Here is a 14,261-nt window from a genome sequence, read left to right as displayed (position 1 = left end):
TGTGCGAGGCGCACCCCAGGCCAGCAGGCCAAAGTCTTAGATGACCGAACGCAGCCGATGTGTCCCGCACGCAGGCTTCTGAACCTCTACAAGGACGTGGGCGACCTCGAGTGGGCTTTCGCGAAGCGCGGGCCAAGGGCGCCCCGCGACACCGGCGTTGCCTTCTTCAAGACGACGGGAGGCAACACTGACGCTATCGCGTCGCACGCCACCTGGGGCTACTACGGTGCCATGAACAAGGTGCTCAAGAAGTACGTTTTCAGCTACAGCCTGCTCGCGGGATCAGGTTAGCGACTGCTTTACCTTCTGAATTTCTGAGTGCAATACATAGCTGTAGGGGGGCAGTGACCCTCATGATTTGACAGTGCTGAAGGTCTGTAGTACCAAACGCGACAACCATGTAGCGCTGTGTAAGTGCCATGCTGGTCTCTGTGTCTTTTTGCACTTTTTGATAGCACGTGAACTCAAAATTTTGTAATCGTGTTTTGGGAAAACCCAAAGTTGCAGTAATAAGCCCAATAGTAATCACTACCTTTTTCTTAAAGCACATTTGGCCTAGCCGTCCTCGTTAGTGTGGTTGGTCGACCAACCGGCCTAGCATGCAGTGTTCCATGTTCAACCGTTAACTAGGACGAATTCTTCTGCAGCTACCATGTCCCTGTGAAATCTCTACAGCTTTCCTTTGAAGCCCTATGGCGGATGCGCAGGAGGGGAGGGGGCAATGGAGGGGGAGGGGGCGATAAATTCTCCCTTATTTCGAAACTATGAGAAATTATGAGAAATCATTTGACTCAGTGGAAACCTCAGCAGTCATGCAGGCATTGCGGAATCAGGGTGTGAATGAGCATTATGTCAAAATACTGGAAGATATATATAGGAACTGTAGAGCTACCATAGTCCTCCATAAAGTCAGCAGTAAAATTTCAATAAGGAAAGGCGTTAGGCAAGGGGGACACGATCTCGTCAATGCTATTCACCGGCTGTTTACATGAGATATTCCGAGGCCTGAATTGGGAACCGTTGGGGATAAGAGTTAATGGAGAATACCAAATAATCTACGATTCGCTGATAACATTGCCTTGAGAGTCACTCAGGAGATGAACTGCAAATCATAATCAATGAGTTAGACAGACAGAGCAGTACGGTGGGTCTAAAAATTAACATGCAGAAGACCAAAGTATTATTCAACAGTCTAGCAAGGGAGCAACAGTTCACAATTGGCAATGAGGTGCTGGAAGTGATAAATGAATTCATCTACATAGGGCAGGTAGTGACCGCTGATCTGGATCATAAGAGGGAAATAACTAGAAGGATAAGAATGGGATGCAGCGCATATGGCAGGTTCTCTCAGATCATGAATAGCAGGTTGCCAATATCCCTCAAGAAAAAAGTTCACAAAAGCTGTACCTTACCGGTACTCACCTATGGGGCAGAAACGTGGAGTCTAACGAAAAGGTTTCAGCTTAAGTTAAGGCCAACGCAGCGAGCTGTATGGAAAGAAAAATGATATATGTAACGTTAGGAGACCGGAAGCGGGCAGAGTGGGTGAGGGAACAAACTCTTGTTAATGACATCCTAGTGGAAATCAAGAGGAAGAAATGGTCTTGGGCAGGGCATGTACTGCGAAGGCAAGATAACCGCTGGTCCTTAAGGTTAAGGGTAACGGAGAGGATTCCAAGCGGAGCAGGGGGTGGCAGAAGGTAAGGTGGGCGGATGAGATTAGGAAGTTTGCAGGCATAGAGTGGGCACAGGTGGCAAAGAACAGGGTTAGTTGGAGAGACATGGGAGAGGCCTTTGCCCTGCAGCGGGTGTAGTCAGGCTGATGATGATGATGATGATTTCGAAACTTGCTTTCAGTGTCCATGTCGGCGCCCATCACTAGAAGAAGAAATTTTTACGCATTCAGAATGTCATAAAATAAGGGCAGTTGCGATAGCCGCAAAACAGTGGCAGTCGGGCTTCCTGGTGCCTCATTTGTCACAGGCATGACTGGCGAAAACAAGAACAGAGCGGTTGTTAGCAATCCAATGGTACTGCACTCGAGGCGATACAGGGAGAAGTGCCAACAACGGCTCAATCATATCAAGCGAAAAAGGCCCGCTGAGGTGGCTTGCGGCATAGGTTACACGATTTGCAGTGCTCCAGGACAGGCATCAATTAACGCATCATATCACAAGAAAACAATCTGAAAGAAGGGAGTGTCGACATAAAAGCACACTTAGAGCCGTGAACTGAACACACTAGCGATGAGGGTAATCCACCAACTATTCTTTTTTGCTTTCTTTGAACAAGTCGTAAACCAGAGCTGATAAAGATGCTAAACTGGAAAACGTCATCTGTCACTTCCGGATCGAATCGCCATGAATGTTCCCGCCTGCTTGATACAATGACAGCGTTTCATTTAACTCAGCTGGTACAGGAGCCCACCCGAGGTGATCACGTTCTAGATCTGTTATTTACAAACCTTCCTACTCATTCCCGCACCTACGTACTCGAAGAGATAAGCGATCACAGATTCGTCCACAGTTTAGTACCCATGTACGTTCCTGCCAAGCATATTACGACCAAATGCATCCTAAACTACCCGAAATGCGATCATGAAAAAATAAACCGCATGCTGAGAGACTTTGCGCATATTTTTCAAACCACCTTTGTAACTCGCACGGCAAACGAAAATTGGTTGTTATTTCGCAATAAGTTGAAGGAAATCGAGCATGCCTGCATCCCAAAATTACACATCAAAACAAGAACTGACTCCCCCTGGTTCACAAAAGATGTTAAGAAGTGTCTAAACAAAAAGAAAAAAGTGTACCGTAGAGCTAAGGAAGTCAACTCTGACAGCGCCTGGCAACAGTACAAAGACGTATCTGCTACGACCAAAATCGTCATAAAGAAGGCTAACAACAAATTTTTTAACCACACTTTACCCGACTTGTTAAGAACCAACCCTGCAAAATTCTGGCAAGTGATAAACCCTAAGGGCAGCCATGAGATACCAGTATTGAAAGGTGCGAACGGACGTGTGGCACCTCCAGAGGCAATGCCTGACCTATTCAACAAGCATTTTACAGACACCTTTACAACCGAATCAGTGCCTTTTAATCACCGCGAACCTCAACAACCGTTAGTGCTTCATCCATCAGAACCAATCATCATTAGCGCAGCTGGTGTTGCCCGAGCTATTGAGCGACTTCCACTTAATTGTAGCCCTGGTCCAGACGGTATCAATACCAAACTTCTTAAACTTACCGCGCACGTGTCGGCTGCCTTACTAACTTTAATATTTCAGCAGTCTTTAGATACAGGATGCATTCCCGATGACTGGAAAACCGCAAACGTCAGCCCAGTTTTTAAATCCGGTGATAGCACGTCACCGGAAAATTATCGCTCCATATCACTAACATCGATTTGTTGCAAGTTGCTTGAACATATCCTCTACTCAAACATAATGGCCCACCTAAACGCCAATAACTTGCTTATTGCTAACCAGCATGGCTTTAGGCAAAAAAAGTCCTGTCAAACACAGCTATTTGAGCTCTTAACAGATCTTCATGAATCGGTACACGAATTAATATATACTGATGCCATATTTATAGATTTCAAAAGCTTTCGATCGCGTTCCCCACATAAGACTAATGAAGAAAATTAACAACCTACAACTGCACCGCGATATCACCCGTTGGATCGGAGAATTCCTAAGTAGTCGCTCCCAGAGCGTCAAAATTAAAGAGTATTCATCGAGCAGTTCACGAATCATATATCGGGAGTCCCACAGGGATCCGTTTTAGGGCCATTACTATTTTTAATTTACATTAATGACATAGCATCTAACATATCATCTAACGTGCGACTGTTCGCTGACGACTGCGTAATCTCTAGAAGGATAGTCACCCCCCTTGATTCAGTTATTCTACAGACCGACTTAGTGCGCCTAAATGAATGGTGCCAGCTATGGCAGATGGAAATTAATATAAAAAAAACAATGTTGATGACCTTTTCCACGCGCACTAATATACCTTCTAATGTCTACACAATTAATGAGAATACAGTTGAAAGAACGGATTGTTTTAAGTACCTAGGTGTTTATCTCAGTGCTGATTTAAGCTGGAACAACCACATAAATCACATCACAAACAAAGCATTTAAGAAACTGGGACTCATCAAACGTCGTCTATATCTTGCCAACCCCGAGACAAAGCTTCGCGCATATACTACACTCATAAGGTCAGCTTTAGAATATGCATCTTTAATATGAAGTCCAAGTAGTGTTTCATTAATTAACCGTCTTGAGTCTGTGCAAAATAAAGCTGTAAGGTTCATCCTTTCTTCATACTCACCTTATGAAAGTGTGTCATTATTGAAGCAAACTATCAGTATTCCCGACCTTATCACTCGACGCAAGTTCTCTCGTTTATCGTTTTTTCATTCCTTGTACTACGATGGCTCCCCGTTCACAGCTGATCGCATCGCCCCTGCCCATCATGTTTCATCCCAGTCTGATCCTTCCCACAAAGTGCAACCCATCTTCGCACGAACGCTGAAATATCAAACATCACCCTTACTATTATCTATGGCAGAGTGGAACTCGTTACCGGCTGACATAGTTTCTGAAACTGAGTTATCACATTTCCAAACAAAACTTTCATCGCACCTTGCCCTACAAAATTCACCGTGATATTTTCAGTATTGTTGAAGCATTAAGTCTTATACGCTCAACCTATGTATCTTTCAGCGACTGCAGTGATGTGTCCTTGCAATTTGTATATGTAGTTATTCTTTGTATTTGTTAACTACTATGTGCCAATAATCTGTATTGTGTTGTTTTCATGCCCTCCCCCCCCCCCCCCTATGCAATGCCCACTTGGGCCTTTAGGGTATTTAAAGAAATAAAATAAATAAATAAACAAAAGGAATTACCCATCTTGGCTCACTTGTTAAGAAGGTCTCTGTCGAGGCTCAGTCGTGCTGTGGTAATAAAAATTGCAGTAAGAAAGCATACAGGTCCGAAGTCCGCTGGACCCTCGTTATGGTCATCCAGATATGTGAAGGGCAGGCCGAAAAGGCGAGCCACAAACCCTCGATGGCGGCATCATCGCAGTTGCGGGTTTCGCGTACCTGCTCAGCCGAATTTGGCTGGTTCGCTACCGGGAAGTCTCACTGTTTTCGGGATCTGCTTCTAAGCTGCCCCGACAACACGGTGATAGCGCTTTAGAGGTTAAAAAGCAGCGAGTGTATAGACACACGGGGACTGATGGTGCGTTCTTTTTCTTGCTGGGGGGGTCTATTCAGAGCGCGTATAAATGGCGCTTATGCGTGATGTAGTGTTCCTCGTTCTCTTCTTCGTAATCTTGTGTAACATGCCCGATGTTAAGGAAAAGCGACATAATTCATTTTGAATGACAGAATGGGCGCGCGCAAGAGAGAGCTTGGGACCTTGGTTTGCAGCTTTCGGGAAGTCAGGCCATGTGTGGCTGGTGGTGGTTCAGATTATTCGCTTTTATGGAGAGGGAAACATTTTTTTTAGAAGTTACCGAACTGGTAAGACAAAGAAGGCATGAAGTTCCCAAGTGAGCGTGAAGAAACGCTTTCAGTGCCAACCAGTTTTGAATTGGTCATTGTAAACTTCCTCTCTGACAAGGCCCCTCAGAGTGCCTCACCACTGTAAGCCCTGCGCGACGTCCTCAAATCCTACAGAGCAGAATACGTCCCCATGATCGTCAAGACACCCATCCGTTACTTCATTAGACACCTTTACCACACCGTGTACCGTGTTGCCGTTAGCGTTACCGTAGTAGCGGGAGCCCGCCCGCCGCCAAAGCGCATGCGCAGATCGCCTCGAGGGCGCCAGATGGCGACACATTCACGGAAGCTGCACGCACTCCTGCCACATAGGTACCAATCAGCGCGTGCTCACTGGCAGTGGGCGGGCTCCCGGTTCTCCGGTTATTGTTGGTGTTACGGTAACGGCAACACGGTACACGGTATGCTAAAGATGTCTGTTAGCTCAATCCACAAGTATCGATTGATAAAATCGCAAGGGAGAGGAAATCAATCGTCATCCATTATCAGCGTCAATAAAGCTGCGAACTGGGCGAGTTGGTACTGATTCATATTTGAACAGCGCAATAAAACAACGGAACACAACGAAGAAAGGGCACCACAAGAGCTGACTCGCAACTAGATTTTTATTCACGCCAAAGGAGTCTTAAATACTAAGTACACCAAACACAAACAAGAGGAAAAAATCAAAAGAAAACAACACAAAAGCTAATCATCATGCCTACAACGGTGACAATCGGCAAGCGCGCAAAGCTACACATCTTGGCCGGATAAGTACATCATCTCTTTATCAGTCAGTGTGACAGAAGGATCACTAATGCAACTATCTGATTCCAAGCGGATGTGAAAAGCCTCCAAAATATCAGGCGTTAGGCTGTCTTTATGTTTTCCTAGGATGACGGTGTTAGACAACAGAGGTGTGCAAGTACCTTCTCTCCAGTGACGGGCAAGGTTACAAGATGACCTATTATTTCAGGACCTGTGGTGCTCACTTAGACGATCGTTAACGCAACGTCCTGTCTAGCCTATATAAGTCACCCCGCAAGTGCATGGTATCCTGTAGACAACACCCCCCCCCCCCCCCCCCCCAATAACAGGCGGGTTCCGTTGTGTTCCGTTGTTTTATTGCGCTGTTCAAATATGAATATTATCAGCGTCAAACAGTGCATGTCGTAACTCTCGCCATTCTTCAGCCTTTACATTGTAACAGGCATTTTTTTTAGTGTTGTTGTAAACTGCTGCCCTGGTTATATGAAAAGCGCGGCAGTAGTAAAACCCCGCGCTATGTTAGCTGCAGTGGGTGCAGGAGCAGAAAGCTGATTTTTACATTTCTGACGCAGCATTGATGAAACCCGGGAATTGAGCAGAAATAATTTATGTTGGTACTGTAGGACAACTTCAATGCGATTAGTCTTGGCAGAATAAAGACGGGCGGACGTGAAGACGGAGCGGGACGAAACACTACGTCCTGATTTTCTTCGGCTTCTGCTGAACGGATTCATTGCTAAATGCATTCAAGTTACCGTGGAGAATAGTCTCGCAACGATTCTGTACTCCACCTGCTGCAGGTCAGCCGGTACCAGCGACCACAGTGACGTTCTCTGGGTATCCGGGCAGCGTATCTTCGGGTGACGACTTCTATCTAACGAACATGAACCTGGCAAGTACTCTCGGGACATCTTTTCCTGGCTCATACTGCTTTGACGAAGCTATTTCGAGGACGGGAGGCAATGATGATTTCACTCAAATAATCCAGCGCTGGTGTGGAGCTCAAGCAAATAAAAAATGTAATACCTAATCATTCTCACTTAGGTATTTCAGCCTGGAGCTGATCGGCAGGGCTCGCAAGACTACCAAGGCCACTCGGGCCCTGGACTGAGGGACCCAGCTACGCGGCGAGAATCCTCCTTAACAAAAATTAATGTGGATTAGCTCAGCTAATCCAGGATATACAAAGCGAAAAATGTCGGCGTTCACTGTGTTCATTGGCGTTGGCGTTGACAATGTTCTACACGGCGATGGCTTTGAGCAAAGGAAGGGCGCATAACTGGCTCCCTGTACAGTGGACGCCTCATTCGTGCTTTCATACATGTGGCGGTGGTGAGAGAGAGATGCGGCCTGAATGCATTAGCGCTGACAGCGTTGTGGCTGACATGCGGCACTGCAGCAAGAGCTAGGCCGCAGCGCTCATTTGGTGATCAATCTCTCGCGATCAACCATTAACTGCATGCCACCTCCCAGGGTTGCAGGGAGGGCGCGCTGCCTATCCAGAGTGCGGAACTCAATCAAAGCAGGCTTTCCGCGATTGGACACCAATGCCATGCTACGTACATGAAACGAGATTGAGGTCTCCACTGAGCCACGGAGCCGGTTGTGCGCCTTTCCTTTCGTGAAAATGGACGGCCTTTGCAAACTTGTCAACGCCAATGAACTCTATTAACGCCGTCGGCTCTCTTGTTTTGTTTGGTTTTTGAGGAAAGGAAATCGTACAGTAAGCGCCCCGCATATCCCGGTGGACACCCGAACCGCGCCGCAAAGGAAGAGATAAAGGAGGGAGGGAAATAAGAAAGAGAAAACTGAAAATTGAAAGTTGGATTTTGAGGAAAGACGCAGCGCTGCGCAGCGGCGGAACATCTATGGCTCGGTGCTACTAGTGGCGCATGCGCAGTAGTGACTAGGGAGCGAGAGAGAGAGAGACCGCGGCGAGGCGCACGTTGTGACATGATGCGCCTCCTCGGAGCACCGCCACGGCGAAATCGCAAGTTCGCGGCTAGCAACGCTTTCGCTTTAAAACAATCAAGTTTTTCATTCATTAATTCAACGATGAGGCAGAAGAAAGAGCGACGAGCCACAATCTTAACATGCCACGTGCGTCTAGGCGCAACTGGTGGAAAATTAAGGCTAAAAGGCTAAGCAAAATCCTGCCTCCAGCTGGAGTAAGGCAAGTACTGCGAGCACCACGTCCAAGCAAGTTTTGGAGCTCAGATGCCCAAAGTAAGGCAAAGCGTGTACTAATGAGTACTAATCAGGGATTAGTGTCGTGGGCAGTGTGGTTAAAAAGCCTACTACGAGACATAATTACGCCTATATGAAAAATAACACAACGTGGTGGGGAAATAGGCCGCTGTAGAAAGACAGAATTTGGGTTCGCAAAGTATTGCAGAAAAGAACGCTCCTAATTGAGAAGTGATCTTTTTTGTATTTCCTCTTTATGAACTGAAACCACCTTTCAGTGTTTTTCGTCAAAAAAGTGGGCGCATGCTGTTTAGATTTGAGCTGTTTAAATGTGACTATGTGCGCTCAAGATCTGGTGCCTGACGGGGGGTGGGCCACAGACATTGATATACGCGGAACTGATCGCTATCGACTACTGCTAAATCAGCCTAGCTTACGATGTCAATGTGCCCTACGTAAATCCAAAGTTACCAATTGAGAAACTTTTCGTCACAACATAACTAAAAAACTTTCCATGGACATTAGTATTGACGACTTCTGTTCACTGGTGCAAGATTGCCTGAGTCGTTGTACCAAGGAAGTCTCGATACCTGACGGGTTCACAAGTATTGATGGAGAGTATGAGCGACTGAGGAACTACGAAGAAAATCGGAAAGGGCTTACCGTCGATTCGGGTCTTTAGAATCGTATCGTGAGGCTCAAAAGATTCATTCGTCAATGCGTGAACGGCTGCAGCAATTAGGAAGCAAAAAATGGCGTTACTTCTCCAGTACATTTACCCCTCCCACTCCAGTACCTACGATATGAATCATAGTCCGCTCCTAAAGCACGCCCGTTTCTTAGAATAACCCTTTCAGAGCTCTTGCAATGGAATGGGAAACTATAAACAGACCTGGCTGATGACTTTTGTCGACTTATTTCTCGTCCTGGCGTTTCATTGGACTGCGAATAATTCAAAAACTGAGCTACATATACGCAGGAAAAAGTTAGTACTTGCTTCAATGTGCAAAGTGCCTATTTGGATTCTGTATTCACAGTCGGTGAACTTAAAAAGTGCTCTTGCGTTGTGCCGTCCAAAGACTGCTCCTGGGCCTTATGCCATTTCTTATGGAATGCTTCAAAATCTTGGACCCAAGGGCACAGCAGTATTTTTGGGGATAATTGTGGGTCAATGAATTTCTTCCCCAGTCTTGGAAGATTGCGCCTGTAATTCCCGTTTTAAAGCCCTGTAAATGCCCTTTGCTTCTCGACTCCTCTCGCCCAGTGAGCCTGACGAGCTGCTTGTGCAAAGTGATGGAGAAGTTGATTGATGCCAGGCTTCCGTGGTGGTGTGATGAAACAGAAGTGTTTTCTGTGTTGGTGACTGGATTTCGTAGAGGTAGATGCGCAACGAATGCAATTATGAACCTAGTAAAATGTGTACAGCATGAGCGTAGCAAAAGCATAATCACTGTCGCGGCATTCTTGGATATCAACGTGCATTTGATACTGTAATTCATATTCATGTACTCTCAAGTTTGCTAGACCTCGGTGTGAGTGGAAGACCACTGCGTTGGATTTCCAGCGTTTCAAATGGCAGGAAAGTATTCATGCAGTCAAGTGCAGGAAACAGCGCGGAACATAGCCTAATGCAAGGAGTGCTGCAGGGCAGTGTGCTAAGCTTTTTTTAACTGCGTGATGGCGGATTTGCTGCGAAAGCTCCCTTCTGGCTTACACTGTTCGTTATACGCCGATGATGTCTGCATTTGGGTTTCTGGCAAAACTGCTGGCCTCATCCAGTATACCTTGCAAGAAGGCCTTAATAACATTCACTGCTTTTTAAAAGAGAGAGGGATGATGCTCTCTCATGGGAAAAAAATTGGCGGTGGTTTAGCTCAGGTTAAACCTGGAGTGACACGATAGCTACAGCTCGCCGAGTGGAACTTGTTCTGTTGAACTGCTGTCAGTCTTTCGCCGCTCTGTTTCGCTGGTCGGAGCTTCTTCATCTTCGTCCCACTTGACACGGCGCATGCGCACAGCTGTGGCAGCTCGGTTTCGCCGGCGCGCCGTGCCGCCGGCATCTGCTCCGCCCCACGTGAATAAACCACGCGAGTGCGTGGCGGCGCCGCCACGCTGAAGGCTCGAAATGCTACCGTAAAATGTAGTTATCGCTACAAAACAGCCGTTGAGCCTTTTACGCGTAAGAATCTGAAGGATTTCTCTCTCTGCCTCAATGGTCAATCTTTAGCGTCTGTTAAGAAGCACCTTTATCTGGGTGTAGTTCTTGACAGACAACTCTCTTGGGCTAATGATATAAAATCTATCGAAGACCAGGTGAACTCTGTTTTGAACGTGCTACGGCAGGCTTGCAGGTATGTCTTGGGGCAGTAATTAGTTATCTCTGCTTACAGTTTGCAACGCACTCAAATATAAAAAAATTGCGCACTCTTCGCCGATTTTTCACGGTATGTCGCCAACCTCGGCGGAACGCCTGCAAAGGCTGTTAGCTAGGGGTCTCCGTGTGTGCTTGGGAGTTTCTCAAGAGAGTTCCAGCGCTCCGGTAATTGCTGAGGCACGGCAGCCACCGTTTGATGTGTTACGAACAACAGAGGTCCGCAGGCACATTTTCCGCCCAATAACCCAGCATGAAAGGCACCCATTAGCTTTCGCGCTTCATGAACGGGATGGAAGTCATATACATCAAGTGTTCCAACACCACCGCCAGCTTCTTCCAAGTAATCAATTTTGGAAAGGCGACAAAAGATCCCCCATGGCTTTTAGTTACCCCTACAATACAGTTGTCTGTCGAAGGGAAAATTAGGAAATGTGACGTGTTGATATTCGCTGCACAGCAATTAGCATTTTACCAGATACACATGCCGTATCCTGGTTACATTCATGGGTATACTGACTGTTCCAGTCTTCAAAATTCATCAGCGTCAGCATTTCTGATCCCGCACCTGAATGAGCCACATGAATGTAAGCTGGCTCACGCGACAGAATGAACGACTGCTGAGATTTACGCTATTTATTTGGCTCTACAGTTCATCTCGTTGCGAGGACCAATCACATGACAGCGCTAGTTCCGTAACATGGAAAGCTAGACTGGTATACGAAGTTTCCAAGCCTGCCAAAAAGCAGCATATCATAGTTTTCCAGTGGGACCCAGACATTGCTCCATTCCTGGAAGCACTGAGGCGGATGCAGCGGCCAGGCAGGCACACTCCAAGGCCCTCACTTCTGGCCTTCCGTTATCGAGAGACTCGTTGCGCCGTTTCTGGAAGACCATGCATAATGAAATGAACGGCCAGACGGGAAGGTGCATTAACATTACGCTGAAAGAGCACGAAAATTCGCTCGACATCAAAAAATCCCCTTCTTTCAACCTAGTGCAGAAACGCCGCGATTGCAAGGATCAAAATGACGATCCTTGTCTGCCTGACTTGCATAATAATGAGATCCCATACTACAGCACCCATCAAGTAGGCAGGAAAATCTGTGAAGCTTATTGCATCACCAAGAACATTGACACGTGTGTGGTGAAACCATCCGTGGCATTACAGAGAAATGAGATAGCCTTCCTAGATATGAGTCTTCCATCCTCGGTGTAATTCTCGGTGCGTTTATGTTTTCTATTTGTCCTCTTAGTTTAATGCGTTTTTAACTTTATATATTTCACCTGGTTCTCCAATAAAATTCAGTTGCTAGGCAGTGTCCGTTGTCCGTTTTCCGCTGGTCCACAATATGAAAAGATGTGGTTTGAGCGAAACCTACAGGTTCTGATCTGTATTTCATCGATCCGTTGCTGCGGTTTAATATTCCATTACCTATCAGCGGCAATTTAGAAATGTTCCTTCACCGCTTGCGTTTAGGAACGGCTTACACGCATCGCTTCCTTCATATAATTGGCCGCGCAGACAGCCAACGGTGTGCGTTTGGACAAGAAAACGAGGATGTGGTTAACCTATTATTGGATTGCCCAGTGCACGACAACCTCGGGTTGCGATTGAAGAGAGACTTGAGCGCTCTTGATAACAGACCCTTAATTCTACAAAAGGTCTAGGCCCAGTGCCGACATGCGAACTGCAAAAGCGAGCACTTGTGGCATTGATAGCATTCCTTGAGGACAGCGGTATGCTTTGGGAAGTATTAGCTTAGAAAAATTAGAGTCAATGCTAGAGCTCTTACCTCTCTGTGTGAGTGCTTTAAGATCCGTGTTACTTGTTTTTTCTGTTTTTGCTGCAAACTTATTTTTGATTCTTTTTTCTGTTTTCGGTGAGTGAGTGCTTTAATAGCGTTCTTTACTTTTGCCGTGCGTACTTCAAATATTCTAACTTCTTGTTCTTCTCTCATTGTTTATTCATATCTCTTAAGTATACTGTATATTCATATCTCGTAAGTGCACTGTTCTATTAACATTCAAGGTTTTTTGATCGCTTATTATTGTTACTTTTTCTTACGCTTGTACTTTGTTTTGTATGCTGTGTACAATTTGTTTTATGTTATGTTGAACTGTACATCGTCAGACCAAGTGGTTGCTATGAATAGGTGAAAATGATAGCCGGAGCCGCTATGCAGCACCAACCATCTTTTTTTACTGTTAATGTAAATAAAAAAGCTCATAGATTACTGAAATCGTGAACTAAAGTAAGATATCATATATCTTGGAACCGTTTAACATTCAGAGTCACTAAACAGTGCCGCTAAAAATTAGAACAGAGCAAGGGGGACAGCGATTTATGCCGAATGTGTCTGTACTCACTGCTAGTTACTTACCAACAACGATGAGGTGAAATGCTAGGTTTTAAGAAACTAGTGAAAACTTTTGTGTATTATTTACTTCCAGAAGAAAGTGGATAGAAAAAGGAAGGTCGGATAAACGGGCAAAAGCATGTTAGTAGCTCTTGGTGAGAACAGTTCTATGAGAATAGTGATGAGCATTGGATAATTCATTACAGCAAGGCAAACGATGCTAATAACGATGCGATGCGATGCGAGAATAAGTCTGAAATGCAGCTGTGCCAACAATAACACGCGCCGAAAAGGGTTTGTAACGTCCAGCGTCTGGTGATTAATAAGGAAACGGGTTTTATCGAACAGCTTCGCCATGATTAAGGTGCAGCTGAAATAAGAATTCCGTTAGTGAGATGACGTCAGATGAACATGTACACACGGTGGGATAAAGTATGTCACGCTTCCAAAGATGCTCCTGACATAAGTAAGAAGTGAAAAGCTTGTGGAGGGCCGTAAACTGATCACATACCGCAACCGTTTTGCACTGTATGGCTGATACTCTGTATGAATGCTTAGAGCTACCACTGTTTTATCAGATAGCTAGTTTACACAATTAGGATGCAATGAAGTCACTCGTTTATTACATTTGAAACGAAGCTCTAATAAAACGTTCCAATTTTCGCCAAAATTTGTATTTCAGTAAAATGAGCTTTTCGTCAAGCTGGTAGCTTAGCTTGGGTATAACTGCAGCGGGGGAAAAAAAACGCCAACTGTGTGGTTGTCTTTTTTTCGAGCTGCAGTTGTCTCCAAAATTTGTTAGTTTCACATTACGTGGCGATGGCGGAAAAAAGCGGAACAATGCAACGGAGAAAAAGAAATGTTATATATTAACTTTGACTACTTTGATTGCACTCGTCTCTTTGCTTTATATGGACCAGATACACTAATCATTAGACAGATCATAGGAGGTTTGACGCGCCTAGAATGTTAGCGAGCTGAATATCAGAGTAAAGAAATTCAATTGGTGGATACCA

At 45.6% G+C, this 14,261-nt stretch overlaps 1 protein-coding gene across 3 annotated transcripts in view; it reads left to right on the top strand.

Moving 5' to 3' along the window:
- The window catches only part of LOC144104000 (putative phospholipase B-like 2), a 171,130-nt gene that overhangs the window by 88,236 nt on the left and 68,633 nt on the right, over nt 1-14,261 (top strand). For all 3 annotated transcript variants that reach the window (XM_077636770.1, XM_077636768.1, XM_077636769.1), the window contains 2 exons: nt 75-286; nt 7,128-7,219. In XM_077636770.1, the coding sequence (XP_077492896.1) occupies nt 75-286; nt 7,128-7,219 (304 nt within the window). The remainder of the gene's footprint in view (nt 1-74; nt 287-7,127; nt 7,220-14,261) is intronic.

This window comes from Amblyomma americanum, chromosome 9 (genome assembly GCF_052857255.1).
Source record: "Amblyomma americanum isolate KBUSLIRL-KWMA chromosome 9, ASM5285725v1, whole genome shotgun sequence".
Classification (NCBI taxonomy): Eukaryota; Metazoa; Arthropoda; class Arachnida; order Ixodida; family Ixodidae; genus Amblyomma; species Amblyomma americanum.
The sequence above is the reverse complement of the archived record's forward strand: the minus strand, read 5'-3'. Positions and strand labels throughout refer to the sequence as shown.